Source organism: Thamnophis elegans, chromosome 14 (assembly GCF_009769535.1).
Source record: "Thamnophis elegans isolate rThaEle1 chromosome 14, rThaEle1.pri, whole genome shotgun sequence".
In the NCBI taxonomy this organism is placed as follows: domain Eukaryota; kingdom Metazoa; phylum Chordata; class Lepidosauria; order Squamata; family Colubridae; genus Thamnophis; species Thamnophis elegans.
In genome coordinates, this window is record NC_045554.1 from 42,527,608 (window position 1) to 42,553,902 (window position 26,295).

Sequence of the window (26,295 nt, forward strand, 5' to 3'; positions counted from 1 at the left end):
AATCATACACTAAGATAAGCTAACTAACTATAGCATCTTACCTCCCTCTTGTACTTTAACTCTCCTTTTGTTAAACTAAATTTAGATAAATTATAACATTCCTTGTTCATTCATAAGCTAATTGGAAGTTCTTAGTCCGATATTTATTCTGAATGTAGTCAATCCATCTTCTCCATTCCAACTTGTATTTCTCATCTGAATGGTCCTTCAGTATGCTGATATTTTGTTCATCTCTGCTAAGTTTACTACTTTTAATGTCCATTCTTGAATAGTATGTAATTCTTTCCTTCTTCCAGTACTGCGCCACCAACAATCTTGCTGCCGTTATTAAATTCAGAATCAAATTAGTCTCTATAACTGTACAGTCTGTAATTATACCTAGCAAGAACAACCGAGGAGTAAACTTTTATTCTCTTTTGAAGAATATTTTGAATAATCCACCATATTTTTTATCCCAAATGCTTTAACTTTTTACAAGTCCACCATACATGATAATAGGTAGCGTCAACACAATCACATCTCCAACATTTGGATTGCAAATTCGGATACATACAAGCTAGCTTTTTGGTATCCAGATGCCATCTGTAAAGCATCTTGTAAAAATTCTCTCTCAAGTTTTGAGCTTGCGTAAATTTACATTTCTTACCCAAATCTTTTCCCATCTTTCCATCATTATTGGTGATCTTAGTTTTCTTAATGTTGAGTTTCAAGCCAACTTTTGCACTCTCCTCTTTCACCCGCATCAAGGGGCTCTTTAGTTCCTCTTCACTCTCGCCCATGAGCGTGGTATCATCGGCATATCTGAGGTTGTTGATATTTCTCCCGGCAATCTTAATTCCAACTTTTGATTCATCTAGCCCTGCCTTTCTCATCATGTGCTCTGCAAGTAAGTTAAATAGGCAGGGTGACAGTATACAGCCTTGCCTGTTATAGTGTGTCCGTTAGGCTAACCCAATTAGGATCATCATGCTAGGGCTGATGACGTTACCCAGTTGGGTTATGAAATGGCTGCAAGGAAACCACAAAGCACAGAGGATCCCTCATCGCCAAGTCCCATTTGAAGATTCCTGGAAGGCCTCCTTCCCGCGGGATTTGCGTGACCCGACAAATGCGCGCACGACAAAAGCGCGCCGACGAAACCACGGCGCGAAAACCGCGACATCATCTATGGCGCCCACAACAGCGCGCCAACAGAAGCGTGATTTAAGTTAAGGTAAGGGTTAGGTTTAGGGTTAGGTTCAGGGTTAGGGTTAGGTTTAGGGTTAGGTTTAGGGTTAGGTTCAGGGTTAGGTTAAGGGTTAGGTTAAGGGTTTAGGTTAAGGGTTAGGTTCAGGGTTAGGTTCAGGGTTAGGTTAAGGGTTAGGTTCAGGGTTAGGTTCAGGGTTAGGTTCAGGGTTAGGTTAAGGGTTAGGTTCAGGGTTAGGTTTAGGGTTAGGTTCAGGTAGGTAAGGGTTAGGTTAAGGGTTAGGTTCAGGGTTAGGTTCAGGTTAGGTTTAGGGTTAGGTTCAGGGTTAGGTTCAGGGTTAGGTTCAGGGTAGGTTTTAGGTTAGGTTCAGGTTAGGTAGTTAAGGGTTAGGTTCAGGGTTAGGTTTAGGTTAGGTTCAGGTTAGTTCAGGGTTAGGTTTAGGGTTAGGTTCAGGTTAGGTTAAGGTTAGGTTCAGGGTTAGGTTCAGGGTTAGGTTAAGGGTTAGGTTAAGGGTTAGGTTCAGGGTTAGGTTAAGGGTTAGGTTAAGGGTTAGGTTCAGGGTTAGGTTCAGGGTTAGGGTTAGGTTCAGGGTTAGGTTCAGGGTTAGGTTCAGGGTTAGGTTCAGGGTTAGTTTAGGGTTAGGTTAAGGGTTGGTTAAGGGTTAGGTTCAGGGTTAGTTTAGGGTAGTTCAGGGTTAGGGGTTAGGTCGGGTTAGGGTTAGGTTCAGGGTTAGGTTCAGGGTTAGGTTAAGGTTAGGTACGGGTTAGGTTAAGGGTTAGGTTCAGGGGGTTAGGGTTAGGGTTAGGTTCAGGGTTAGGTTCAGGGTTAGGTTCAGGGTTAGGGTTAGAGCGCGCTTCTGCGGCACGCTTCTGCGCTCATTCGTCGGCGTGATTTAGAACTCGCAGTCTTCTCGCCGCGGTTTCGTCGGGCGCGCTTTTTCTGAGCGCGCATTTGTCAGTTAACCGGGATTTAAACCTAGGCACACCCTCCTGGGCAAGTGCAGAGCGCATGTCCCCCACCTCAGATCCAAACGCACGCATGTCAAAAGCTATTTCAGAGGAGCGCCCAGCCCTGAGCTACAAATATTTTCCTCCCGTCGAGACTTAACCGTACGGTGTATTAATTCTCCTCTCCTGCTTTCTGCCTGTCTAGTTGCAGCACCCCAATGCCGACGTGCGTGAATTTGCTTGCGCCAACATTTCCAAGATGTTGCAACAGCAGCAGACGATCCCAGCTTTTGTGCAACGAGACGTCGTTCGGCGGCTGGGCCCGTTGCTGCTGGATCCAAGCTTAGTGGTTCGGGAGACGGCGGCGGGAGCTCTCCGGTGAGTGATGGATGATAGCAAGAAGATTTAGGGCAGTGATGGCTCACCGTTTCTGGGACCGAGTGTCCAAAGTGTGGGCATGCACCCGAACCCCCCCCCAATAGTTTAATTTATAGTTTTATTGATTTGTATGCCGCCCACTCCCGAAGGACTCCCGGGCGGCTTACAATAAAACAAGGGAGGGGGAATAATACACAAACAACATTAAAATATACAACAATCACAATCTCCGGGGGGCTGGATATATCGAGGGCCCCCCAGCCTGCTGGAGCAGCCAGGACTTAACAGCTTTGCGGAAGACCGGGAGGGTAGTAAGTGTCTGGATCTCCACGGGGAGATCGTTCCAGAGGGCCGGAGCTGCAACAGAGAAGGCTCTCCCCCGGGGAGTCGCCAGCCGACATTGGCTGGCAGATGGAATCCGGAGGAGACCTAACCTGTGTGCTCGAATCGGTCTATGGGAGGTGATCGGCAGGAGGCGGTCTCTCAGGTACCCAGGTCCGATGCCATGAAGGGCTTTATATGCAATACGTGTCCCCCCGTGTGCATTCGCCCACCTCCCACGCATGTGACCTGCCCCTATGCATGTGCGCCACACCCACATGTGCCCCACTCCCTCCCGTGTATGCACACACGCCCCTCGCGTACACCCCACCCCTGTGCATGCGTGGCAGAGACTCAAAGACCAGCTGGTTGGTGGGAGATGCATGCACATATGTGGCAAAACTGAACTGTAGAGAGGTGCTCTGTATGCCAACCTGTTGCCATCACGAGTTTACGGCAAAAGGTAGATAGGCTCTTTGGAGTCCTTAATACGTTGGAACGGACTTACACTGAAAATCAAACGGAAAGAAGACTATTATCCAACTTGGGATTATTTTACCAGGGGTTGGGGGAAAAAATTGAGCAGGGAATAAGAATGGCGTTTGCATTGTTAAGCAAATGAAATACCCAGACAACACAATGTTTATTAAGTACCGAGGAATGCAATTAATAGAAAAACGAATAACATTTATTTATTTTTTAAAAAAGAATACATTGCACAAATGAAATTGGGGGTATGTTCAATAAAGCCCGATGTTATTGTTACTGGCAACAGACCTAGTTGTGTGGCTGGAGTCAAGGACGGCTTGGCTACTACGCCTTTGACACATTATAGAGCCGAGGTGGCGCAGTGGTTAGGGTGCAGTACTGCAGGCCACTTCAGCTGACTGTTATCTGTAGTTCAGCGGTTCTAATCTCACCGGCTCAAGGTTGACTCAGCCTTCCATCCTTCCGAGGTGGGTAAAATGAGGACCCAGACTGTGGGGGCGATATGCTGACTCTGTAAACCGCTTAGAGAGGGCTGAAAGCCCTATGAAGTGGTATATAAGTCTAACTGCTATTGCTATTGCTATTTATTTGTAGAAAGTTGTGCCTCTCCTCCTGGAAAGTGTAACTGTGCTTAGGCGGGTTTTGAGTGAACGAACCTTAATTTTTGCTGTTCTTGACTCAACGCCTGCAAGCTTGTGAGGCAATCCAGACAAGCACACTCAGAAGTTGTGGCTCCACTTTGTTGTTAGGAGGCATTAACAGAATCTTGCAGGTAGGGATGTACGTTTCTCTCCGCCCCTGCGTTTACGGTGCAAGAAACTAGGGCAGGGATGGCAAACCTTTTCAGCACCGAGTGCCCGAACCGGAATGTGCGTGCATGTGCCTGGGCCAGAGCTCCGGAAACCAAAGACCAGCTGGCTGGTGAGCACATTTTTTCAGGCTGTTTTTCCGAGCTGCTTTTGGCCTGGAAATTGGCCTGGAAAACAGCCCAAAATCACCCTTGTTTTTGGCCCGTTTCCTGGCACTCAAGCGCCTGCTAGGAGCAGCTGCTGATGGTGTCCGTGCCCACAAGAGGAACTCTGCATGCACCTCTGGCACAAGTGCCAAAGGTTCACCATCACAGAACTAGGGAGTGTCCCTTCTGAGGTTGTTGCTTGCTACTCATGTTCCTCCGCGGGGTCAAATTTTAGCAATAGCATAGCAGTTAGACTTATATACCGCTTCATAGGGCTTTCAGCCCTCTCTAAGCGGTTTACAGAGTCAGCTTATCGCCCCCACAGTCTGGTCCTCATTTCACCCACCTCGGAAGGATGGAAGGCTGAGTCAACCTTGAGCCGGTGAGATTAGAACCGCTGAGCTGCAAATAGCAGTCAGCTGAAGTGGCCTGCAGTACTGCACCCTAACCAATGCACCACCTCGGCTCTTCTTTTTTATAAATTTTATTTATCGGATTGTTTGGCTTTTCCTACCTGAATTCCCAAGATGATTCCCACATCCCATTATACATTTTTGCCCTTTCCTCTTTGTATAACATTTCTCTTCATTTGAAGCTTCCTGGCCGACACAAATCAGCAACGTCAAACCTACGTTCTCATCCCGATTTCCAGGGAATTCCTCCAATAAGGTTTTTTTTATATCCCGCATCCAGAGGCAAAAAAAAAGTTTGTCCAAACTTTCAGATGTGTTTTGGATCATTTTGGATGGTACCGTTTTCATCAGTGATGTGATTTATTCCCTAACTTGAAAAACCTTTATAAATGGCTGATTGAAAACAACCTAAAAAAAAACTAATGTGGAATAAATTCGCTTTGTGTGCAGAAATCTCAGTGCCTGTGGAGGATTTGAAGTTTGCAACGATATGGTCGCTAAAGACATCATGACTCCTCTGGTCGCTTTATTGAAGAGGTATGTTTGTGGCTAAGACACTGAGATTGTCGATCAGAAAGGTCGGCAGTTCGGCGGTTCGAATCCCGAGCGCCGCATAACGGAGTGAGCTCCCGTGACTTGTCCCAGCTTCTGCCAATTTAGCAGTTCGAAAGCACGTAGAAAATGCAAGTAGAAAAATAGGAACCACCTTTGGTGAGAAGGGAACAGCATTCCCATGAGCCTTCGGCATTGAGTCATGCCGGCCACATGACCACAGAGAACGTCTTCGGACAGCTCTGGCTCTTCGGCTTCGAAACGGAGATGAGCATTGCCCCCTAGAGTCAGGAACGACTAGCACATATGCCTTCTCAGCGAACCAGTACTAAACCGGTTAGGATCCCACCACTGTTCTGCATGCCCTATTTCCACAGAAAACGGGGCGTGCAAAGGGTTGGGAGGCCTGCAGAGTATTCCCGTGGGGCCGGGGAGGGCAAAAACATTTTTTTTTTAATTTACCTCTTCAACATCTTGGTGTGTCTTATACTCCGGTGTGTCTTATAGTCCGAAAAATACGGTATATGCTGCCGCTTCATAGTGATTTACAGCCCTTTGTAAATAAAACCTCTAAGTGGTTTATAGAACGAGCCTATTGCCCCCAACAATCTGGATTCTCATTTTAACCAACCCTCGGAAGGATGGAAAGTTGAGCATGTCAGAATCGAACTCCTGGCAGTGGGCAGAGTTTGCCTGCAGTATCTCGTTCTAACCGGGCTGCACCACCACTGATATTCTTCAAGGATATCTTGCATTCTTCAACCAGGGCCCATTTCAGACTACACTGATTGTGTGTGTGTGTGTGTGTGTGTGTGTGTATACACACAGACAACATGTGGTGTTGTGTATGTGTGTGTGTTTGTATGTATGTATGTATGTATGTATGTATGGCTGTATGTATAGCAATAGCAATAGCAGTTAGACTTATATACCGCTTCATAGGGCTTTCAGCCCTCTCTAAGCGGTTTACAGGAGTCAGCATATTGCCCCAACAACAATCCGTGTTCTCATTTCACCCACCTCGGAAGGATGGAAGGCTGAGTCAACCCTGAGCCGGTGAGATTGAACCGCCGAACTGCAGAACTGCAGTCAGCTGAAGTAGCCTCAGTGCGGCATTTAACACTGCGCCACCGTCGCTCTGTAGGTCTTTGGTTATTCGGGTTTTCTCCGCGTAAGATTGGAAGTATCTTACGCGGGAGAAAACCCAAAATAACCAAGTCCTACATACTAACACCCGCAAAAAACCTCAGAAAACATATATATATATAGTGTTCAAATCCCAGTAAGGGTATGGCTAGCTGATGAGAGCTAAATAGCTTGAATAGATCTATACTAGTCTCCCTTTATTTATTTATCAGCACAAATAAAAAAAACAAAAAAACCCCCACAAATAGAACAAAGGCAACAGTAAAAATATTGGGCTTCTGTCGTGATGGACCCTTGTGACGAGCCGATTGATAGATGATGGAAGCAGTTAGCTTCCTCCCAGAATTGGGGCTCCAGGGGTTGTAAAAATCATATATATATATATATCCGTATAATATCTCGAGTATAGGCCGACCCGAATATAAGCCGAGGCACCTAATTTTACCACAAAAAACTGTAAAGGTTATTGACTCGAGTATAAGCCTAGGGTGGGAAATGCAGCAGCTACCGTAAATTTCAAAAAATAAAAATAGATACCAATAATGTTTTTGAATATTTATTTCAAAGAAAAACAGTAAACTAGCGGTGTATTCAATGAAATACTTCACTCACCTCATGATGCTGATGTCCCGCTGTGAATGAGGTCCCGTGCAGCCGCGGGAGCGATGTCCCGCCTCCTATGACACACAGCACAGTGATTCCTATCATTGGATCACTGTACCAGAGGAGGGTGGGACATCGCTATGTGGCTGCTTGCCATAACAAGGAGGAGGTGGGACATCGTTGCAGAGCGGCAGGAGGGGGAGGAAGGGGAATCGTAAGACAGCCCTGGCATTACATTAGAACGTGAGGAGGGGGATGGTGCGTGCGCGCTGCGCGGCAACTGACACAGAGGGAGGGAAACTCACAGGGGGCACTGGGCCATTCACGAGTGTCACCCAGCGGCATGGCCCCGCCCCTTTTCTCCTCCATTTCGGGCAAATTTTTCACTGACAGTCGAGTATAAGCCGAGGCGGCTTTTTTCAGCCCAAAAAGTGGGCTGAAAAACTAGGCTTATACTCGAGTATATACAATATATATAGATATATATATATATACATACTACATACATACATACACATACATACATACATACACATATACATACATACATACATACATACCTACATACAACACACATATACATACATACATACATACATACATACATACTACATACATACACATATACATACACACATATACATATACATTCACAAATATACATTCTCCTAGATACGATTAACATTTATCTGTTGCCTCTAACTCACAATCTGCTTAAAAATATATAAAAAAACTACAATTGGGATCACAACAACCTTACGCCTTCCGTCTTTCTTCCTGACCTCCCTTCTCTCTACCTTCTTCTTTCCTCCTCTCCTTCCTCTTTTCTTCTCCCCTCCCTCCCCCCACTCCTCCTCACTTCTTCTCCTTCTTACCCTCTCTCGACTCTCATTTCCCCTGCCCTTGCTTCCCTGCTTTACCCTTTCTGCTTCCCCTCCTCTCCTTCCGATGTTGCCTTTGCTTTATTCCTTCCTCTGATGGATTTTCGGGGGCGGCATTCCAGCGATGCCGTCTTTTAAGTTACATAAGCTAAATTCCTCTGCCACATTTATTTCCCTGTCGTAAATCCACTGAATGTCATTTTTTAAAAATTTGTATATTTGTTCTTAAATACTTTCCTGCTTCTCTCCCCCCCCCACCCCCAATCCTGCTGTTCTTTTGTGTCCTACTCTGATTCAAAAGTGCCAGGCAGGACTTACAGAAAGCAACAGTTCCTTAAAGGATGACAAGCAGACGAGAAGAACCATGCCGGAAGCATCGCTAACGAAGCTGTGAATCTGCTCTGGAATGTGTGGTCAGTAGATTGGTTGAAATTCTGGTTGTCAGGGCCAGTAGGGAGGTATATCGGGGATCAATGGTGGGTTTCAAAAAAAATTCGAACCTACTCTGTGGGTGTGGCTCCTTTGGGGAGTGGCGTTGCCGGCCATGTGACCTGGTGGGAGTGGCTTGCCGGCCATGTATTTTTCTCTCTCTCTCTCATCCTCTTTTTTCTTTCCTTCCTTTGTCTTTCTGTCCTTTTTTTCTTTTTTTTCTTTCATCTCTCTCTCACTTTTCTTCCTTTTTTTCTTTCATCTCTCTCTCACTTTTTCTTTCTTTCTTCTCTCTCTCTCTCTCTGTGTGAGTCTGTCTCTGTGTTTTATAAAGTAAAGTTACTTCCCTACTTTATAAACCACCATTCTGTTGAACCGGTGGGCAGTTAGAAAATTTTACTACTAATAGAGATACAATAGTGGGTGGTAGGTATAAAAAGGTTGACTACCCTTGCTTTAAAGAAAACAGGTACAAACATTGTTATATGATTTATATATTGCCCACCCAAACCGTTAGATTATATTTCTAACAATAGTAATTAGTTACTAAATAAATAAAACAAGTTCATTAACATTGTCCGTGTGTCCCTGCACGGGTGTGTTAGGGAAGGATGAGCAGAATCCCAGTTGGGGATCCCAAATTGGGATCGTTTTTTGTGTCCTGTTGCCATAGTGTGTAAAACGTTTACTTGGTTTCGATTGGAAACTAACCATGCCGGGACTGGGGATATTTCAAACATTGTTTGGAAGAAGGAAATCTGGCTCTCGGGCCCCCAACGCCCCCAGGCTTCTGCTCAAGACTTGAAAAGTGATGTGGTTTCATTAAGAAGCGCGATCTCATTAAACCAGCTGCATCTTCTTTCAGACTTGAATAGATAGAACGCCTCCAGAAGTTGTGAATGCTGCAACACTGGAATTTTTAAGAAGAGGTCGCATAACCCTTTGTCTGGAGTGGTGTAGGGTTTCCTGCCTAAGCAGAGGGTTGGGCTTGAAGACCTCCAAGGCCCCTTTCAACTCCTTATTCTATTCTATTCCCAATGCCTAGGGGAGGGGGGGGGGGAAATCCTTCCATGCTCCCTCATGCATATCAGAGAGACCCACTATGCTCAGAACTGTGCTAAAATTGAAGATTGCCATCTTTGCTTTTACAGAATAGGCCTGGGTTGTCAACTTGTCACTGAGGGACGCATCAGGGTTGTGTTTGACCTTACGGGTGTGTGTGGGTGGGGGGGGGGCAGGTCGATGTCACTCATGTTGGTGGCCCAAGCACTCGGCCAGTGCAAGTGGGCTCCCGAGCTCCGTTTCCGGCTGCAACAGCCTCCTGCAACCCTCTGCAGCAAAAACAGCCCTGTTCCTTCACTGTTTCCGGGGCGCCCCGGGGCAGATCTACGGGCCTTGTGGCTCGGATCTGGCCCGTGGCCTTGAGTTTGACACCTCTTACAATAGCCTCTTAGGAGATGGACCAACTAAATCTTCCTTAATGTCTCTTAACAGTGAATGCAACAGTAACAGCCGTTTCAATATTCAACAAAGAAGGATGCTTAGATGTTGTTCTACAATATCTGAAGAGATTTCATGCAAATGTTGACCTGGCTATCGCTGTGGGTAAGAAAGGGCATATATTTCCTTTTTCTTGGAGGTGCTTGTTATAGCTTTTCTGCTGGCATGAGGCTGTCTGTATACCGCATTTTTTGGAGTATAAGGCACACTTCCCCCTCCCGCCCCCCCCCCCATAAAAGAGGGTGAAAATTTGGTGCGTCTTATACACCGAATGTCGGCAAAACCGCGAGGCACGGAGGCTGTGATGCCTGTGGCAATCCCTGCGGCCTGGAACAGCTGATTGGGGGTATTCCAGGTGCCAATCCACCACCAATCAGCTTGCTAAGGCTGAATCAGCTGCAATACGTGTAATGAAGCTCACCTGGCTTGTTTGCTATTTGCAGCAAGGACGTGCCAAGAGTTTGCAGCAGCAAGCACATTCAGAAAGCACACACGAATAACTGATTCAGCAGGATTCAATAACTTCTCTTTATAGATGTAATGTAACACATTAAGTAAATATACAGTACCCAAAGCAGGTTGTCCAACATGGTAGTTCAGCGGAGAAGTTTCACTTTCAGTTTTAGTTTCAGATATCAGCACAGCGTGCAGCTTTAGTACAGAATAAGCCATCCCCAGGCTCCTTGCTGTCTCCTTCCTTGTTGCTCACACAGAGAGTGCTGTTTGTTTCCAAACAGCCCTCAACTCTCTCACACACTGACAGGACGCTAGCCAGATGAATACCATGGATGCTGGTAGGCAGAGGCAGAATATTTATTATTTTCCTCCCCCAAACTAGGTGCGTCATATACGGTCCTTTACCAAGAGAAGGGGCTATTGATAGATTGAAACTGTTTGTTTAGTCATGTCCAACTCTAGGTGACTTTATAGACAGGATAGTCTCCATGCTACCCTGTCAACGCAGCTCCTTCCCATTGTTGGATGTTCACTTTCTCACCAGATTTGATGTGATCCAGCCAGCCTCTTCTTGCTTGCTCCGTCTTGTTCCACTAACCATTCCCAGCATCTTTGCCTTCGCCAATAAATTTGCAAGCATGGTCAAGCACATCCGATATAGTCTTGTGATTTTTAGCTTCTAGTTGAAGCAGGAATTGGGAAAAATGTGTTGTCTTCTGATGATTACTGTATTTTTCGGAGTATAAGACGCACCCCCCCAAAAGATGGTGAAAATCTGGGTGCGTCTTATACACTGAATACAGCATTTTTGGCCTCCCGAAACCCCTCCCCCTTTACAAAAATGGAGGTGCAGAGGGTTGGGAGGCCTGCAAAGTGCTCCTGGAGTCCGGGGAGGGCAAAAACGAGCAAAAAATGGATCGGTTTTTGCTCGTTATTGCCCCCCCCCCAAGCCCCCAGGAGCACTTTGCAGGCCTCTCAAACTCTCTGCATGCCCCGTTTTTCATAAAAAATGCAGAGGGTTTGGTAGGTCTGCAGAATGCAAAAATATTTTTTTTGTAATTTACCTCTTCAAAATCTTGTTGCGTCTTATACTCCAGTGCGTCTTATAGTCCGAAAAAATACGGTAATTGTTTTTCATTGGCTTGCATCCTGATTTTCATCTTTTCCTCTAGGAAAAAATGTAAGTGGCAGGTGGTAGAATGATAATAATTTAAAGTAAATGCTTCGAGATTTAAAAAGTTTTATATAATACAGGTAGTCCTCGACTTACAACAGTTCACTTAGTGGCCATTCAAAGTTGCAACGGCCCTGAAAAAGGTGACGCGTGGCCAATGTTTCACACTTACGACCATTACAGCATCCTATGGTCAAGGGATCACAATTCAGAGGCCTTGCAACTAACTGACTCACATTTATGACGATTGCAGTGTCCTGGGGTCATGTGACCCCTTTTTTTTGCGACCTTCTGACAAGCAAGTCAATGGGGAAGCCAGATTCACTTAACGGCCATGTTACTAATTTACCAACTGCAGTGATTTTGCTTACAACTGTGGCAGGGAGGTCGTAAAATGGGGGCGGAACTCAGTTAACAATTTCTTGCTTGGCAACCTAATTTTGGGGCTCAATTGGGGTCATATGTTGAGGACTACCTGTTTACCGTCACATCACGATGGACGGGAGGATTAGTACAAGTAAACTAAAAACAGTATCAAGCAGTTGATCACATTTTCCTGAAACAGAAAGAGGGATATCCTAAATGTGCTTTTTTTCTGGAGGCAACTGGGCTTTCTTGTTTTTTTTTTTCCGTTTGAAGACATTTCGCTTCTCATCCAAGAAGCTTCTTCAGCTCTGATAGAATAGTGAGGGTTCTGACCCCCCTCTTCCCACACCAACACACTCCGAGTCAAAGATACTTTCCAGAATGTATTAACAGACAGACAAGTCCTTGGCAGCAGCCGGCACAGATAAACCGTGCAGCAATAACACAGATAAGTCTTGGCAGCATCCAGCCTGCCAGCTCACAATTCTATTCCTCCAACATTAGTTCCTGTGTTGACTTCTGTAAGAGGGGCGTGTGCACAGCAGTCCTTTTATAGTCTGGGATAGGACCTAATGACCACCATCTGAGTGCAATTACCTCCTGTAATTCATAATTGTTCTGTCCTGCCGCTTATTAGCTCTTTGATGGCGTGCATCCAGAAACAACTCATTGCTGGTGTCCGAGTCACTCTCCCTTGTCTCCTCCCCACTGGTCCAAGGCTCAGGCGACTCCTGGTGGCCAACCAGCCTCTTTGCGCCCGGCTCAAGTCGGAACCCTGTCCAGGGTCCTCCACATCCTCCAGAGCCGACTCATAGGGCCCCTCGCTGTTGGAGTCTGATGGCAGCTCCAACTGCTCCTGCGGAGCCACAACAGTGAGGAAGGGAAGGGTTATACTCCTTGCAGATAGCTGGTCCTTTGCATCCTTTTAGAGGGTCGTTGAAGCCCTTGAAGGCTTATCTTGTCCTCAGGGTCACTGGAGTGGCGCTCCGGGCTTCCTGTAGTCTGCCATTTTTTCCCTCTGGAAATCCATTCCTACTACTCCACCACCATTGAAGGGTGTCCTCCCAAATTGTATCCTGTCGGGCTGAAGAACCTTCTTGGATTAGAAGCGAAACATCTTCAAAGGAAAAAAACAAAGTCCAGTGCCTCCAGAAAAAAGCACCTTTGGGGACAACCAGGACTGAGAATCTCTACAGAGAAAGACAGAGGGGAAGGAAGGTTGATATATGACTTTCTGACTCGGATTTGTGTGGTCTCCATTTAAACATGTTCTCTTCCTGTACAGCGTCCTGTTTACAAACCGTGACAGAAGATACCAGATCTGCTATCGTCTTTCGCTGCACCTGCGCACCAGGTGCTGGAAATGGTCATGTTATCCTCGGAGAAAGATATGGACCATATCCTTTGTGCGGACCTTGGTGGCAGTATAATCTCAATAGGGCAGGCTCAGGAATTCTGGGAGTTGACGTCTAAGGTCCTGAGAGTTGACATAGCTGCGCTATGACAACGATGCGCCAGAATGTGTGTAGTGGTGGTGGGGAGGCACAGCTCTATTGGTTTATTGCGTGGGAATTCCTTGCCTGGATTGCCAGTCAGAGGGTTGGGTGTAGAAAGTCATGATATGAGGACTTCCTTTCTGGCTTGGTGAGATGTTGTGTGATGATCCAGGGCACAGCACAGAAGAGACCAGAAACAGCTGGTACTATCACACCGGCCCTCAGTGCTCCAAATTTCCCACAAACAAACCTCAAACAGCCTCTGGATGCCTGTAGTTTAGCCCAGCGCTGTCTGCACCAAGACAGCATGGCAATAAATCCCAACTTTATTCAGCAAAACAAGAACAAAGCAAGGAGCTCATGTAGCAAAAGATCCAGATGATGAGTCCAGAATGCCACACAGAAATGCAAGGATTCTTGGAAAGTACAAATGTTCCGCAAACCCAAATGTAATTTGGTATCATTTCTTATTCCCTTACCTTCGCTAATCTATCCTAACTATGTTTCCCCCCCCTTTATATCTTGCTCTTGAATATATGCTTATATATTAGTATAAATACAGAAGAGTTATCCCTTTCTTGACATTGCAGCGAAGTTTGGAGTTGTCCCATTGTCTTGTGCGCAAGAAATGCTGTAGCGATCAGACTTGGCTAGGCTGATCTCTACCGTATCCTTTTGGTGGTTTCAGGGGTAGCGTGGAACATCAAGAGCACCGTGCCTTCGGGAAGCCAGGCGGAAACTATCAATGCCATCCTGAAGATTTTCTCAGAGTGTCTGGCGGTGGATGCTGGAGAGGCGGTCGTTCGGATGAAGGAAGCCGAGACGAAAGGTTGAAGGCTCCCGTTGAAGGAAACGAGGTGAACGGAGGAAGCGCCACACACGTAGAAGAGGATAGAATGGAAGAGGAAACTACAGGGATCGCCCAAGGAGAGAGGACCTGTTGGATCTACTGCCAGTAAGTATCCATCTGTTCTTTCAAAATGGAGCACTAGGAGCTGATTTACGAGGATAAGACAAAATGTCCAGGGTTCCAAGTAATACACTCATAGCGAACAGAACTCTGAGGCAGGTAGATTCCTCAAAGAATAGTTTGATTGGATATATCATATTGGCACAAGCGTGTGAAAACCAACTCTGAATATTCCCGCGGTTTTCACCTACCGTATTGTTCGGAGTATAAGACACACCTTTTTCCCTCAAAAAAGAGGCTGAAAATCTGGGTGCGTCTTATACACTGAATGCAGCATTTTTTTGCCACCTGAAACCTCGCCCCCTTCACTAAAATGGCCGTGCATAGCTTGTAGGAGGCTTTCAGAAAGCTCCTTGGGGCTGGGGAGGGCAGAAATCAGTGAAAACAGGCCATTTTTTTGCTCAATTAGCAATAGCAGTAGCAGTTAGACTTATATACCGCTTCATAGGGCTTTCAGCCCTCTAAGCGGTTTACAGAGTCAGCATATCGCCCCAACAACAATCCGGGTCCTCATTTTACCCACCTCGGAAGGATGGAAGGCTGAGTCAACCTGAGCCGGTGAGATTTGTACAACCAAACTGCAGTCAGCTGAAGTAGCCTGCAGTGCTGCATTTAACCACTGCGCCACCTCGGCTCCCATCCCCCAGGAGCACTCTATAACCCCCCTAAAGGCTATGTATGCCCTTTTTTTGACCCAAAAAAAACGGGCCCATTTTTGCAAATAACAAGCCGTTTTGGGAAAGTTTGCCGAGTGCAATATATCTATCATCTATCTATCTATCTATCTATCTATCTATCTATCTATCTATCTATCTATCTATATATATATATATATATATATATAAATTTTCCTCTTCAAAACCTTGCTTATACTCCGGTGCATCTTATACTCTGAAAAATACCGTAATTAAAAGTAAAAGTTTCCTCCCTTCCCCAAACAGTCAGTCACACCAGAGCATTCTGCCGATTCGCATTGGTTCGGGCGAAGTGGTTGTGGTCCAATCACAATGCCGTCTGGTTGCCTGGTAACTTCACTCCTCCTCTCTCCAACCAACCTGTGGGAATGTCCTTGTCTCCCAGGAGAAAGTATTTTGTTTTGGCTACAAAACCCCAGCTCTCTCTGTTTCCCCCCTCCCTATCCCTCAGTTCCCATGTGGCAACCCTGAAGCGTCGAAACGGCCTTGGTTCAGGTCAGCTTCAGAGTTGACAAAAAACGCAGGTATCCTCAATTTACAACAGTTCGCTTAGTGAACATTCAAGAGTTGCAGTGCTTTCAGGTGCTTGTGAGAATAGGTTGACACCCCCCCCCCTTTCTTTGTGGCAGCCTCTCAATTATTGGAACACTGCTATTATTTCATCCCTACTCCTTCTTTTCATTACCCAATTCCAGCAACCATTCTTGACATGCTTTAGCCTTCAGTCCCCTAATCATCTTTGTTGCTCTTCTCTGCCATTCTTTGCTTCCTAGCGCAGCCAGCAAGCGTTGAAGCAAGTGAGAGCGTTACTACTGTGCTCAACAAACTGCCCTGGAGATCATTGTCAACATGTGCTGCAAACGAGGTATATCTGTGGCTCTTTATCTCAGGTGAAGTAATAAATAAATAAAACAGATGTGGCCTTTCCTCCACTGGGTCAGCTGTTTTAATACACGATGCTTAAGGGGGCTAATTCTACCACAGTTTGTGTCCCACACCCCAATCCACAGACTTTGTACAGTAAAAGCCATTTTAAGGCACAACAGGCTGTATCTTAACAGGCAGTGGAGTAAGTCATAAAATCAATGAAAATGCCACAGATGGCCACCAGAAACTTCTGATTTTGGTAAAGGCCCAGTGGAATAATTGAAGCCCTACTAAGTGTATAACACACACATGTACAGCTGGGTCAGGTTGAACTGTGTAGCTCTTGGGTCTTTGCATGTGAAGAAATGTGTAAGCCACACATGTAAAGTTGGGTCAGTTGGAGTTGTGCGGTGGCCTAGAGGTGGGAGCTCTCACAATCGTGAGGCTGTGAGTTCGATCCTAGGTGGAGGCATATATTTCTCTCTCTGGGCACTCTGAGAGTAAATCTGTTGAAGAGAACTTGTCATCGCGACAGGAAGCTACACAATTAAAACACTCTGCTTCTCCATTCGGTAGCCCAGACTCCAACCCGCAAGGGATTACGGGGTCATTAATGAAAGTGATGATGACGTAAAAGCTGGCTCAGTTGAATTGTGGCGAAGCTCTTGGGTCTTGCATGTTGTGTGAACCCAGTTTGTTGGGTAAGCGGATCATGCATTGTGTGAACGCTGCCCAAAAGGTTTTGGCTTACACCTTCATGCTTATCGCAACCGTGCAAAAAATAATGTGTCCTCATAATGGTTGCATCTATAATCTACGTAGCGCTGCAACCAAAGAATTGGTATTTGGTTGAGAGGTTGGCATCTGAGGATTCAAGACAGCGGCATGCGATTAAAGTTGTTGCACTTCCTTTGGGATGTTGACACCTGGCTTTTATTTCCAGATGCCTCTGACGAAGAATGGGAGGAGTTATCGAGCAGCGATGAGAGCGATGCCTTTCTGGATAACAGTTACGAAGAAGAGGGAAAGCTCCTTTCTCGCTGTGCCTTTCAGCTGAAATTCACACCGCCCTGGTCAACCAGTTGATCCCAAAGAAGGTCACCAGCTCCTCTTTGACTTCAGACAACAACCTCTGGGTTTCCAAAAGCGGGTTTTCTGTTTCCCAAACCTGTGATTGCATTTACTTCATCAGCGTTCATTGAATAGCACACCGTTGGCTGAGTTCACACCGCATGCTAAGCCTTCAAATGTGGAGGACGAGCTAAGGGTGGAGGTCACACAATACAGTAGACCAGTGGTCCCCAACCTTTTTATCGCCGCGGACCAGTCAGACGAGCCTCCCTCGGCCTTCCGGACCGGCGGGTGGGAAGGCGGCCATCCTGGGCGCAGCGTTTCGCAGGGCAGGGGGGGCTTCCTTCACGCCAAGGCCGACAGCCCGCGAGGCCGCCCCGCCTCCTCCTCCTCGGCCGCCGGGGGAAGGGAGGGGGAACCGACCCCGCGATCCGCTCGCTCGGGCAGCCCTTTTTCCTCGCTGCAGGTTCGGCGGGGGAAAAAGATGGCGCTGTGTCCTACTTCGGGCGGGCGGGCGGCTGGCGCGGCGGAGGCCGGCTGCTTCCGAGGGGTGGGCCTCCGCGCTGCGCTCCATGAAGGGAAGAGGGGGAGAAGGCGGGCTGCGGCCGAAGGGCCCCCGAGAGCCTCGCCGGCCTGACGCAAAAAGCGCTTCGGCGGAGCGGCGGGGGGGAGGGGCGGGAGGCAGGTGACACTCCAGGAGGGGGGCAGAGCTGCGCCGTGAGTCTTACGTAAAGCCCCCCTCCCCGCCTCGGCAGAGGAAAACATCTCCCACCTGGGTGGGGCTGCGCGCGAAGCACCTCTCGGAACGGCGAAGCTCCCATGTTCCCCCGAAACGGCCGTGCTGCGCCCCTCCCCCCCGCAACCTTAGTTTCTCCTTGGGAGGAAAATGCAGCGCCGCCGCCCCTCCTGCCCCCCCTCGTCATTCCACGGGGCAGGCGGGCCGGGCGGTCCGCGGACAAAGTTTCGCCTCCCAGGCAGCCTCCGCCAGCAGCATCCCAAGTTCGGGCCGAGACCGCCGCCGCCGCCCCCTCCCTCCCGGGGCGAGCAGAGCAAGAGGGCAGGGGGGAGATCGGGCCTCCCCTCGCCCCCCCAGCCCCGCACATCTGGGGCGGCAGGGGGGGGGCAGAGAAAGGGCGCGTTCATGAGGACTACAAAGTTGCAAATATGGCCCCCGGCCACTGCAGCGATCATGGCCCCTGGCCGCTGTGCGGGCCCGGTGCCAGGTACTCCACGGCCCGGCACCGGTCCGCGGACCGGTGTTGGGGACCACTGCAGTAGACTTCCTTCTCTTCTCCAGCTTGGTGCCCTTCAGATGCGTTGGGTCAGGTGGCAAACCGCTAAGATTTAGGATGATGGGTGAATCAGATCATAGTGTCAGGGTTTCCGAAAGATTAATTCATGAGCCTCAAGCCAAGTTTCAAAAGAAAACCAGTCATTTATTAGGAATGCCATTTCAGCAATATCTCATTGCAATCAGATCTAACCTCATTTGAATTATGGCTGAACTTCACCCCTGTTCCTTCCCCTCCCTCAGTCTGTGTCATAAATCACATTCCCCAACGAGGTGGCATGCCTCACAAGCCTGCTTTAGTAATCTGAGATCCGACTCTAGCCGAACGTATGTGTGGAATGCGCTCGAACCCCTTTCCTCCCCATGGCAATTTATAACAACATGCCAATGCTTTATGAGTTGACACATAGTCTCCCAGTGCCTTCCCCAATCCCCCCTCAAAAAATAATACTTTTGGATTTGGGGTGGCAATGAAGCATGAAGGAATGTATGGCCAAAGGATTTTAAAGAGATCTTTGCCGTTTCACAAGAAAGGATCATAACCTTTAAAATAAATTAAAGGAACGTGGTGGTCTCAGGAATGTGAGGGTACTTCAGTGGTAGGTTTCGGATCCCAGTGCAACCGGTACGGTGCAACGGGAATGGGCGTCCACCACATGAATGTGTGCAGTGCACATACATACACGCACAGTGCGTGCATGCGTACTTACCGCGATGCTCCAGCTGCTCGGCGGAGCATCGCACAGGCGCCGTACGCTCCGTGCACAGAAGCCCCAAAAACCTCAAATACCGCTAAGGAGTGTGGGTGCACGGGTGCAGACACCGGTACGCCCATACTGGGGCGTATCGGTCATAACCCACCACTGGGGTACTTCTACATTTTGTGGGCATATGGGCTCTTCTAAGAATTGGGGCCATTAGTCCTTCTTTGAACCTTCACGATGACCCACAGCTGTTCTTTTCTTCGTGCAGATCCTGGAAAAAACTGCTTTCCCTAGTGCAGTTACTCTTGATGTCTGTATGAAGCATCCATCTTGGAAGCCTCTGATGAAAAAGTAAGTGGCTGGTTCTGATTGGATTCCTTGTTACCTCCTCCTTAGCAGAACAATCTCCGTTGATCGAGCTAAGCCAGGGTTTTTCAGCCGTGGCAGCTTGAGGAGGGATGAACTTCAACCCCAGAATTTGGTTTTGGCTAGTCTAATGAACAGAAGAATTGGAGGTGACACGAGAGCAGCATTCCAGCATTTGAGGGGCTGCCACAAAGAAGAGGGGTGTGTGTGTCAAATTATTCTCCAAAGCACCAAGGGCAAGACAAGAAGCAAAAGATGGAAACTGATCGAAGAGCGAAGCAACCTGGGATTAAGGAGAAACTTCCTAACAGGGAGGCTGGCTGGGGAATTCTGGAAGTTGAAGTCAATCCTTCTTAAAGTTGCAAAGGTTGTGAAACACTGATCTCCGCTAACATTGGGAGTAGAAAAAGGATGCGCAACCCACACCACTGATGGCAAATCCTTTTGGCACAAAGTGCCTCAACTGGAAGGCGTGCGTGCGTGCCCAATCTGGAAGGTGCGTGTGCATGCGTGCATGCCAGAAATTTGACTGCCAGCTGGCTGAGAACGCATGCTTCTCTCGGAAATCCAACAACCAGCTGCCCGGTGTGAATGTGCACCTTGGAATCCCGATGATCAGCTGGCTGAGCTGGGGCAACAGCGCATGTGCCCGCATAGAGTGCTCTGCATGCCACCTCTGGCACAAGTGCCATAGATTTGCCATCGCGGACACACACAATTCCCCGATCTCTCACCCTGAAAAATAGCAGTAGCAATAGCAATAGCAGTTAGACTTATATACCGCTTCATAGGGCTTTCAGCCCTCTCTAAGCGGTTTACAGAGTCAGCATATTGCCCCCAACAATCCTCATTTTACCCACCTCGGAAGGATGGAAGGCTGAGTCAACCTTGAGCCGGTGAGATTAGAACCGCTGAACTGCAGATAACAGTCAGCTGAAGTGGCCTGCAGTACTGCACCCTAACCACTGCGCCACCTCGGCTCTAATGGCAGCTCAACTTTCTTGGGTGTTTTGTTAACCGATAAGCCAAACAGGAGAGCTGACCTCACGCTAGCCCTCAACCCTCAGAGGAAGACCCTCAACCCTTGTCTTGACAGTCGTTCTCTGTTTTCTTCCAGGTTGAACATGATCCAGTACAGAGCGCTAACCTGCCTTCATAGCATCTTACTGGTGTCGGACGTGGATAGCCTGGGGGGCCCTTCGGTGCTTCAATCCCTCTCACAGCATCTGTCTCAGTTAATTTTTTCTCAGCCAGGTTTGCTTCAAACTTTTTTTTAGGCTCTTTCCAGCATGGTAGCACTTGCTCTTCCCTGCTGCCCCCGTCGCTCGTCCTTCCCTATCCTTCTGCTAATTGCACCGGCTACTGGATAACTCTGCCTTTTAGCCACTGGGTTTCCTGCGGTTTTGTCTGTGTGGGCCCCTGTAGAGCAGACTTATTTATTTAAGGAAGGCGTGAGCGAATATATGTTGCAGTTGGCCTCCTGGCCTGGCATGCCAGAGGCCTTTGAATCAGTGTTGACTCTTTGTTGTGGCCCACCAGCGGCCTGCGGAGTTGGCAGAAGAGTCGGACAGTGAGGAGGTTGGGGAGGAAGATGGGCCATTCCTGGAGTCTGGGAAGGCTCTGATGAGAGCTCTGTGTCGGAGGCGGAGAGGGGACAGAGCCGTACGCCAGATATCAGCTGCCTTCGGAGTCAGACATTAGTGAGGCAGACGAACAGCTGGAGCCTTTTTCCCAGTGTGCGCATGCATAGAGTTGCCAGACAAAGGGAAGAGCTAAAGAACAGGGAGTAAGGCCACAGGTGGACGATGAATGGCCGCTCCCAGAGGAAATAAAAGAGGAGCAAAAGGGGAGTGGAGTTTGCAGGAGACAATTAATTCGCCTAATTGGTTCGTGACTCTCCGAGACTCCTTGCCAAGTTTTGCAGAGATCGGCCTGGCAGCTCTCCAAGCCAGATGAGGTCTGTGACTGTAAATCCTCCCTTGAAAGACTTTGCTGGAGGTGAATGAGCAGAATTCACAGTAAATTAATAAAAGGGTTCTTTTGTCGGGATGAGGAGTTTGCTTCATGCTTTCGGGAAGCCTCAGTCAGAACACTCGGTGATTGCCAAGTGGGGGTAGCATTTTTCAGAAATGGCGACCTCTTGCTACCTTCGTGGGGCTGTCAGGAAGGACTGGCCCAAGTTACCCAGCTGGTACTCCTGCCTAAGGGACGACTAGAATTCATGGCCCTCCAGTTTTTAATCTGGAGCCTTAAACCAGTGTCTCTCAACTTCAGCAACTTGCAAATGGCTGGAATTCAACTTCCAGAATTCCTTAGTCAGCCTGGAGGCTAAGGAATTCTGAGAGATGAACTCTACGTGTCTTTAAAAAGTTTCTGAGGTTGAAAAACACAAACCTCTCACTTAGCAACATCAGTCTGAGCCTCAATTGTGGTCTGCTAGTTGAGGATTACCTGTATAACTTGCGTTTTGAGCTCAAAGAAAATGTGCTTTTTTTAATTTTATGGACAGAATTTTCAAAAGAAGTGGAGTTTCTAGAAGCTGTCACCAGTGCGTTGCGAGCTCTTTTGCAAATGTTGGCATCCAATAATATACCTCAGGTGAGTTTTCTGGACCTGTTGGCATCTAATCTCACAGTTTCCACAATGTCTTTCTTTCCCCATGCTGGGGAGATAATCAAGGAGGGGAAAAACCTGGGATTAAGGAAACATTTCCTGACAGTGAGACCAATTAACCAGTGGCATGGCTTGCCTCCAAAAGTTGTGGGTACTTCATCACTGGGGGTTTCAAAAAGAGATTGGATTTCCATTTGTCTGGAATGGTGTAGGGCCTCCTGCATGAGTGGGGGTTGGACTAGATGACCTCCAAGGTCCCTTCCAACTCTTGTTTTCCATATTCTGTAAATATTGTATTGTATTATTGTATTTGGTTTATTTGTATGCCGCCCTTCTCCAGGAGGGACTCAGGGCGGCGAACAACTCAAAAGGGGAAAGGGAACATAAACAACAGTACACATAATTAAAATACACGAAAATCACACAGCCATACCAGTCGAGAGGGGAGGGGAACTCATCAACCCCAGGCCTGCCGGCACAGCCAGGTTTTGACGGCTTTCCGGAAGGCCTGGAGAGAGGTGAGGGTCCGGATCTCCGCGGGGAGTTCGTTCCAAAGGGCCGGAGCTGCTACAGAGAAGGCCCTCCCCCGGGTAGTAGCCAGGTGGCATTGGCTGGTGGACGGAACCCGGAGGAGGCCGACCCTGTGGGATCTGACGGGTCTTTGGGAGGTAATTGGCAGCAGGCGGTCTCTCAAGTACCCAGGTCCAATACCATGAAGGGCTTTATAAGTTACGACTAGCACTTTGAAGCGTATCCGGAGACCGATCGGTAGCCAGTGCAGCTCGCGGAGGATAGGTGTAACGTGGGTGTACCGAGGTGCACCCACAATCGCTCGCGCGGCTGCATTTATTTATTTATTCCCGCTCATGCTTGTGGGACGGCTTCTTAAAAGCATATGAAAGGGTTTGATCGCAAACCTATGACGTTACCTTTTGTTTTTGTTTTCACTGAAAATGAAAACATTCCTCAAAAACATCTTCCCAGTATACTGGGATTGGAATTCCCAAAGTGGCTGTCGGGAATTGTAATCCTAGCGCATCTGGAAGGCTTCAGGGTTGGAGTCAAAGGCTGTTGATTTCTTTTCCTTCCTCTTCCGTCTTTAACAGTCCATGACCCCGGAGCAGCTGATGACTCTGTGTGACACCGGAATTCAGAGCACAAATACCAGCGTCCGAATCAACGTGGTTAGCATTTTGGGAATTGCTGGGAGTGTGCTTGCCAAAGTGGAAGACACCGCGGAGACGCTCAAGGTAAAAACCAGTTGCCATCTTGCTCTGAACGGGGACATCAGTTGCTTGGAAGGGAATGGACGAAAACTAATCAAGGAGGGAAGCAACCTAGAACGAAGAGATTTCCTGAGAACGATCAGCTAGTGGAACAGCTTTGCCTCCAAAAGTTGTGGGTGCTCCCATCACTGGAGGCTTTTAAGAAGAGACTGGACAGCCATTTGTCTGAAATGGTATAGGTGTCAGCGTTCCAATTATCATGTAGAATTAAATCAGAGTCCAAGGCAAAACGATCCTTAAAGTTCCAATTTAATGAAGCAGACATCTTAGCACTTCTGTGTAATCCCAATTCTGGAAATTGCATCAGAATCCCACCCAGTTAAAAGTTCATGATCTTGTCCCAACACCCACAATCCATCACATGGTCCAATCTTCTTCCACGCTGGCATCTTCACCCAGCTGCTTCCGGTCAGGTGTAAAAGTGCGGAGACAAAAGATGACCTTGGTCTTCTCGAAAAGAATGATAACAATACATTCCACAATCCTACTCCTTTCTATTCCCCACTCCCATCGACTATACTAACGAAACAGCATATTGAAATAAGAGAAAGTGTGGCAGGCCAAAATTCTAAAAGGAATATAATTGCAGGCCTGACAGTAGGGCCGTGATGGCAAATCTATGGCACGCATGCCAGAGGTGGCACGCAGAGCCTTCTCTGGGCAAGCGCCATTACCAGATGCTCTTCTGATTTCCGGTGCGCCAGCCGGCTGTTCTTTGTGTGCGCCAAAGCACTGGAAAATGGCCCTGAAAATGGCCCCAAAATGACCAAAAACCAGGCATGTACATGCTGGCCAGCCGGTCTTCGAGTTTTTGGTGCTCTGGCACATGTGAAGACCAGATGGCTGGAGCACATGTGTGTGCTGGAAACCCGAAAACCCACTGGCTGGCACGCACGTGTGCATTGGCCAGCTGGTCCAGTTTTCTGGCGCTCCAGCATACGCGTATATGCGTACATGTGCGTTCTGGTTTGGGCACTTGGTGCCGAAAAGATTCCCGCTCACTGGTATGTTGTTTCCTGCTTGAGCAGGGGGTTGGACTAGAAGACCTCTAAGATCTCTTCTACCTCTGTTGTTCTTCTTTTTTCCTTTGTATTGTGCATTTCTTTGTCGTTCCAGAACATCGGGAAATTCCTCCTCAATGTTGCGACGAAGGACCCTTCCCTTGTGGTGGTGGGAGAAGCCTTGGACGCCCTCTTCGACGTTTTTGCCGATGGCAAAGAAGCGGAAAAGGCAGCGGAGGAAATCAAGTTGCTTTACGCGCTTAAGGAATTCCAGCCCGTTTTCAAGTCACGAGTAAGCATGGAGTTTCCTAAGGAATCCGGAGAAGACGGAGGGCTAAGACGGTTTAGGGAAGCATCTGGGTTACACGTTTAAACAGCTGACTTTTCTTGCCCAGTTGCGTTCACTGAGTTCCTGAAAATCCCATGTTTTAAAATGCCCCCATTACTAGTTCTCGTGGTTTCAGCAGTGGATTTTGAAGTGGGATGGTTAGACTTTTCATTGGTTTGGTTTGGTTTGGTTTATTAGATTTATATGCCGCCCTTCTCCCAAGGACTCAGGGCGGCGTACAACATTAAAAAAAAACATATATTACAAAAGTTAAAAGGAATTAAATAGACTATCCCAAACAAACCCAATTAGAATTAACAATGACATTTTAAAGAAAATTCAATTAAAATTAACAATGATCAATGATCAATGATTTATTTTGTTTTGTTCAGGCCAGGCTGGCTTGCTGGAAAAGCCAACTTTTTAGGGCGCGTCGGAAGGACCGGACAACTTTGTTTGATATGATTTTTTTTTAAATAGAAAGCTGGGGAAGGGGCTGTAAAGATGTAGAAGCAGGCAGGTGATGGGTGGTCGTGGGTCTTGGGTCTTGTTTCTGTTTCATTTTATTTCCTGGAATAATTTAGATTGGCTGTCTCTAGTTACCTACTTACATCTATCTATCATCTATCTATCTTATATATCTTTCTCTCTCATCTGTTATCTACCTACCTCCCTACCTCCCTCTTTCTCTCTCTCTCCCTCCCTCCCTATTTACCTCCCTACCTACCTATCACTATTAATTAGAGTTCAGCTCATTTACAGCTTCCACATTTCTTTTCTTTTTTTAACTGCAGATGCGAAAAGAAGGCAGAGGACAGTATAACACAGAACAACTGTGTGTTCTAGACAACGTGAAGCTGAATTTAAGAAGATTTATTGCCTATCAAGAGACACTGGACAGAAAGAAAAAAGCTTTGGAATAGAAATAGAATGGAAAGTTCTATTTTTGATATAGTTTATCAACTGTTTTAACCATGAATTCTATAGGACTTTGTAACAACAGCTAGGAGGAGAAAGGGGTTATGGTCTGCTTTTCATGTTATGTGTCTTGATTTGGGGGAGAGGGGAAGCAAAGAGGCAGAGAAAAGTGTGAAAATGAATTCAGTACCACAAAAGGTCAAAATTTGTCCTTAATGTGGTGGAATGTTTTGATTTGCCATTCTTGGAAAAAGAATGAGTAAAAAATCAAAAATAAAATATTATAATGGAAGGGTCCATTTTCTTAATGTGGACAAAATAATTTGATTTCCTTGATGATATATTTCAGGCTTTCCTGTTTTATTTTATTTTTAAGTAAAAGTCCAATGTAAAAAAAAAAAAAAGGATAAAACATTGTTCCTGGGTGATACCAGTTTTCTCAGTGCCCAAATATGGAGACTTTTTCTGCTTCTTTTTAAAAATGTTTTCTTGATAACAGCCAAGTTCACACATTGCATTTTTGCTAATATGCATAATATATGCAGAAGTATTTCTTCATATTGTATTTGAAATCCTTTTAGCCAAAAGCTGTTTAAAATGCAAAATAACTACGTTTTCTACCAAAAGGAAGCTGTGTGTTGTGTTTGGATTGAAAGCTGGTGAATGATAGCAATGAAATAATGGACATTATCATAATTTATGTTAATTGTATGGGATAAACTATGATGAAACAGGGCACGTTATAAATTATGGTACCCTGGATAAATTGATACAACTTGAGGCACTGTCAAATATCTCCTTGCTTTGAAAAAGCCTTTCACCATATTCTGATTAAATAGCCTTTTAGCCAAATTTGTCTGCATTCAGCCAAGAGGCTGGATTGAAAGAAGGCC

The 26,295-nt window shown here is 47.0% G+C and overlaps 1 protein-coding gene across 1 annotated transcript in view; it reads left to right on the forward strand.

The window, feature by feature from the left end:
• The window catches only part of HEATR3 (HEAT repeat containing 3), a 28,148-nt gene extending 2,120 nt beyond the window's left edge, over positions 1 to 26,028 (forward strand). Inside the window, 20 exon segments of the mRNA XM_032231140.1 lie at positions 2,339 to 2,511; positions 5,140 to 5,226; positions 8,173 to 8,178; positions 8,216 to 8,284; positions 9,795 to 9,810; positions 9,812 to 9,905; positions 13,082 to 13,109; positions 13,111 to 13,220; positions 13,981 to 14,115; positions 14,118 to 14,195; positions 14,198 to 14,251; positions 15,736 to 15,822; positions 16,768 to 16,860; positions 16,863 to 16,921; positions 19,159 to 19,241; positions 20,374 to 20,510; positions 21,766 to 21,854; positions 22,976 to 23,119; positions 24,272 to 24,448; positions 25,279 to 26,028. Of these exon segments, the coding sequence (XP_032087031.1) occupies positions 2,339 to 2,511; positions 5,140 to 5,226; positions 8,173 to 8,178; positions 8,216 to 8,284; positions 9,795 to 9,810; positions 9,812 to 9,905; positions 13,082 to 13,109; positions 13,111 to 13,220; positions 13,981 to 14,115; positions 14,118 to 14,195; positions 14,198 to 14,251; positions 15,736 to 15,822; positions 16,768 to 16,860; positions 16,863 to 16,921; positions 19,159 to 19,241; positions 20,374 to 20,510; positions 21,766 to 21,854; positions 22,976 to 23,119; positions 24,272 to 24,448; positions 25,279 to 25,407 (1,848 nt within the window). The 3' untranslated portion in view covers positions 25,408 to 26,028.
• The last annotated feature ends 267 nt before the right edge of the window (positions 26,029 to 26,295 follow it).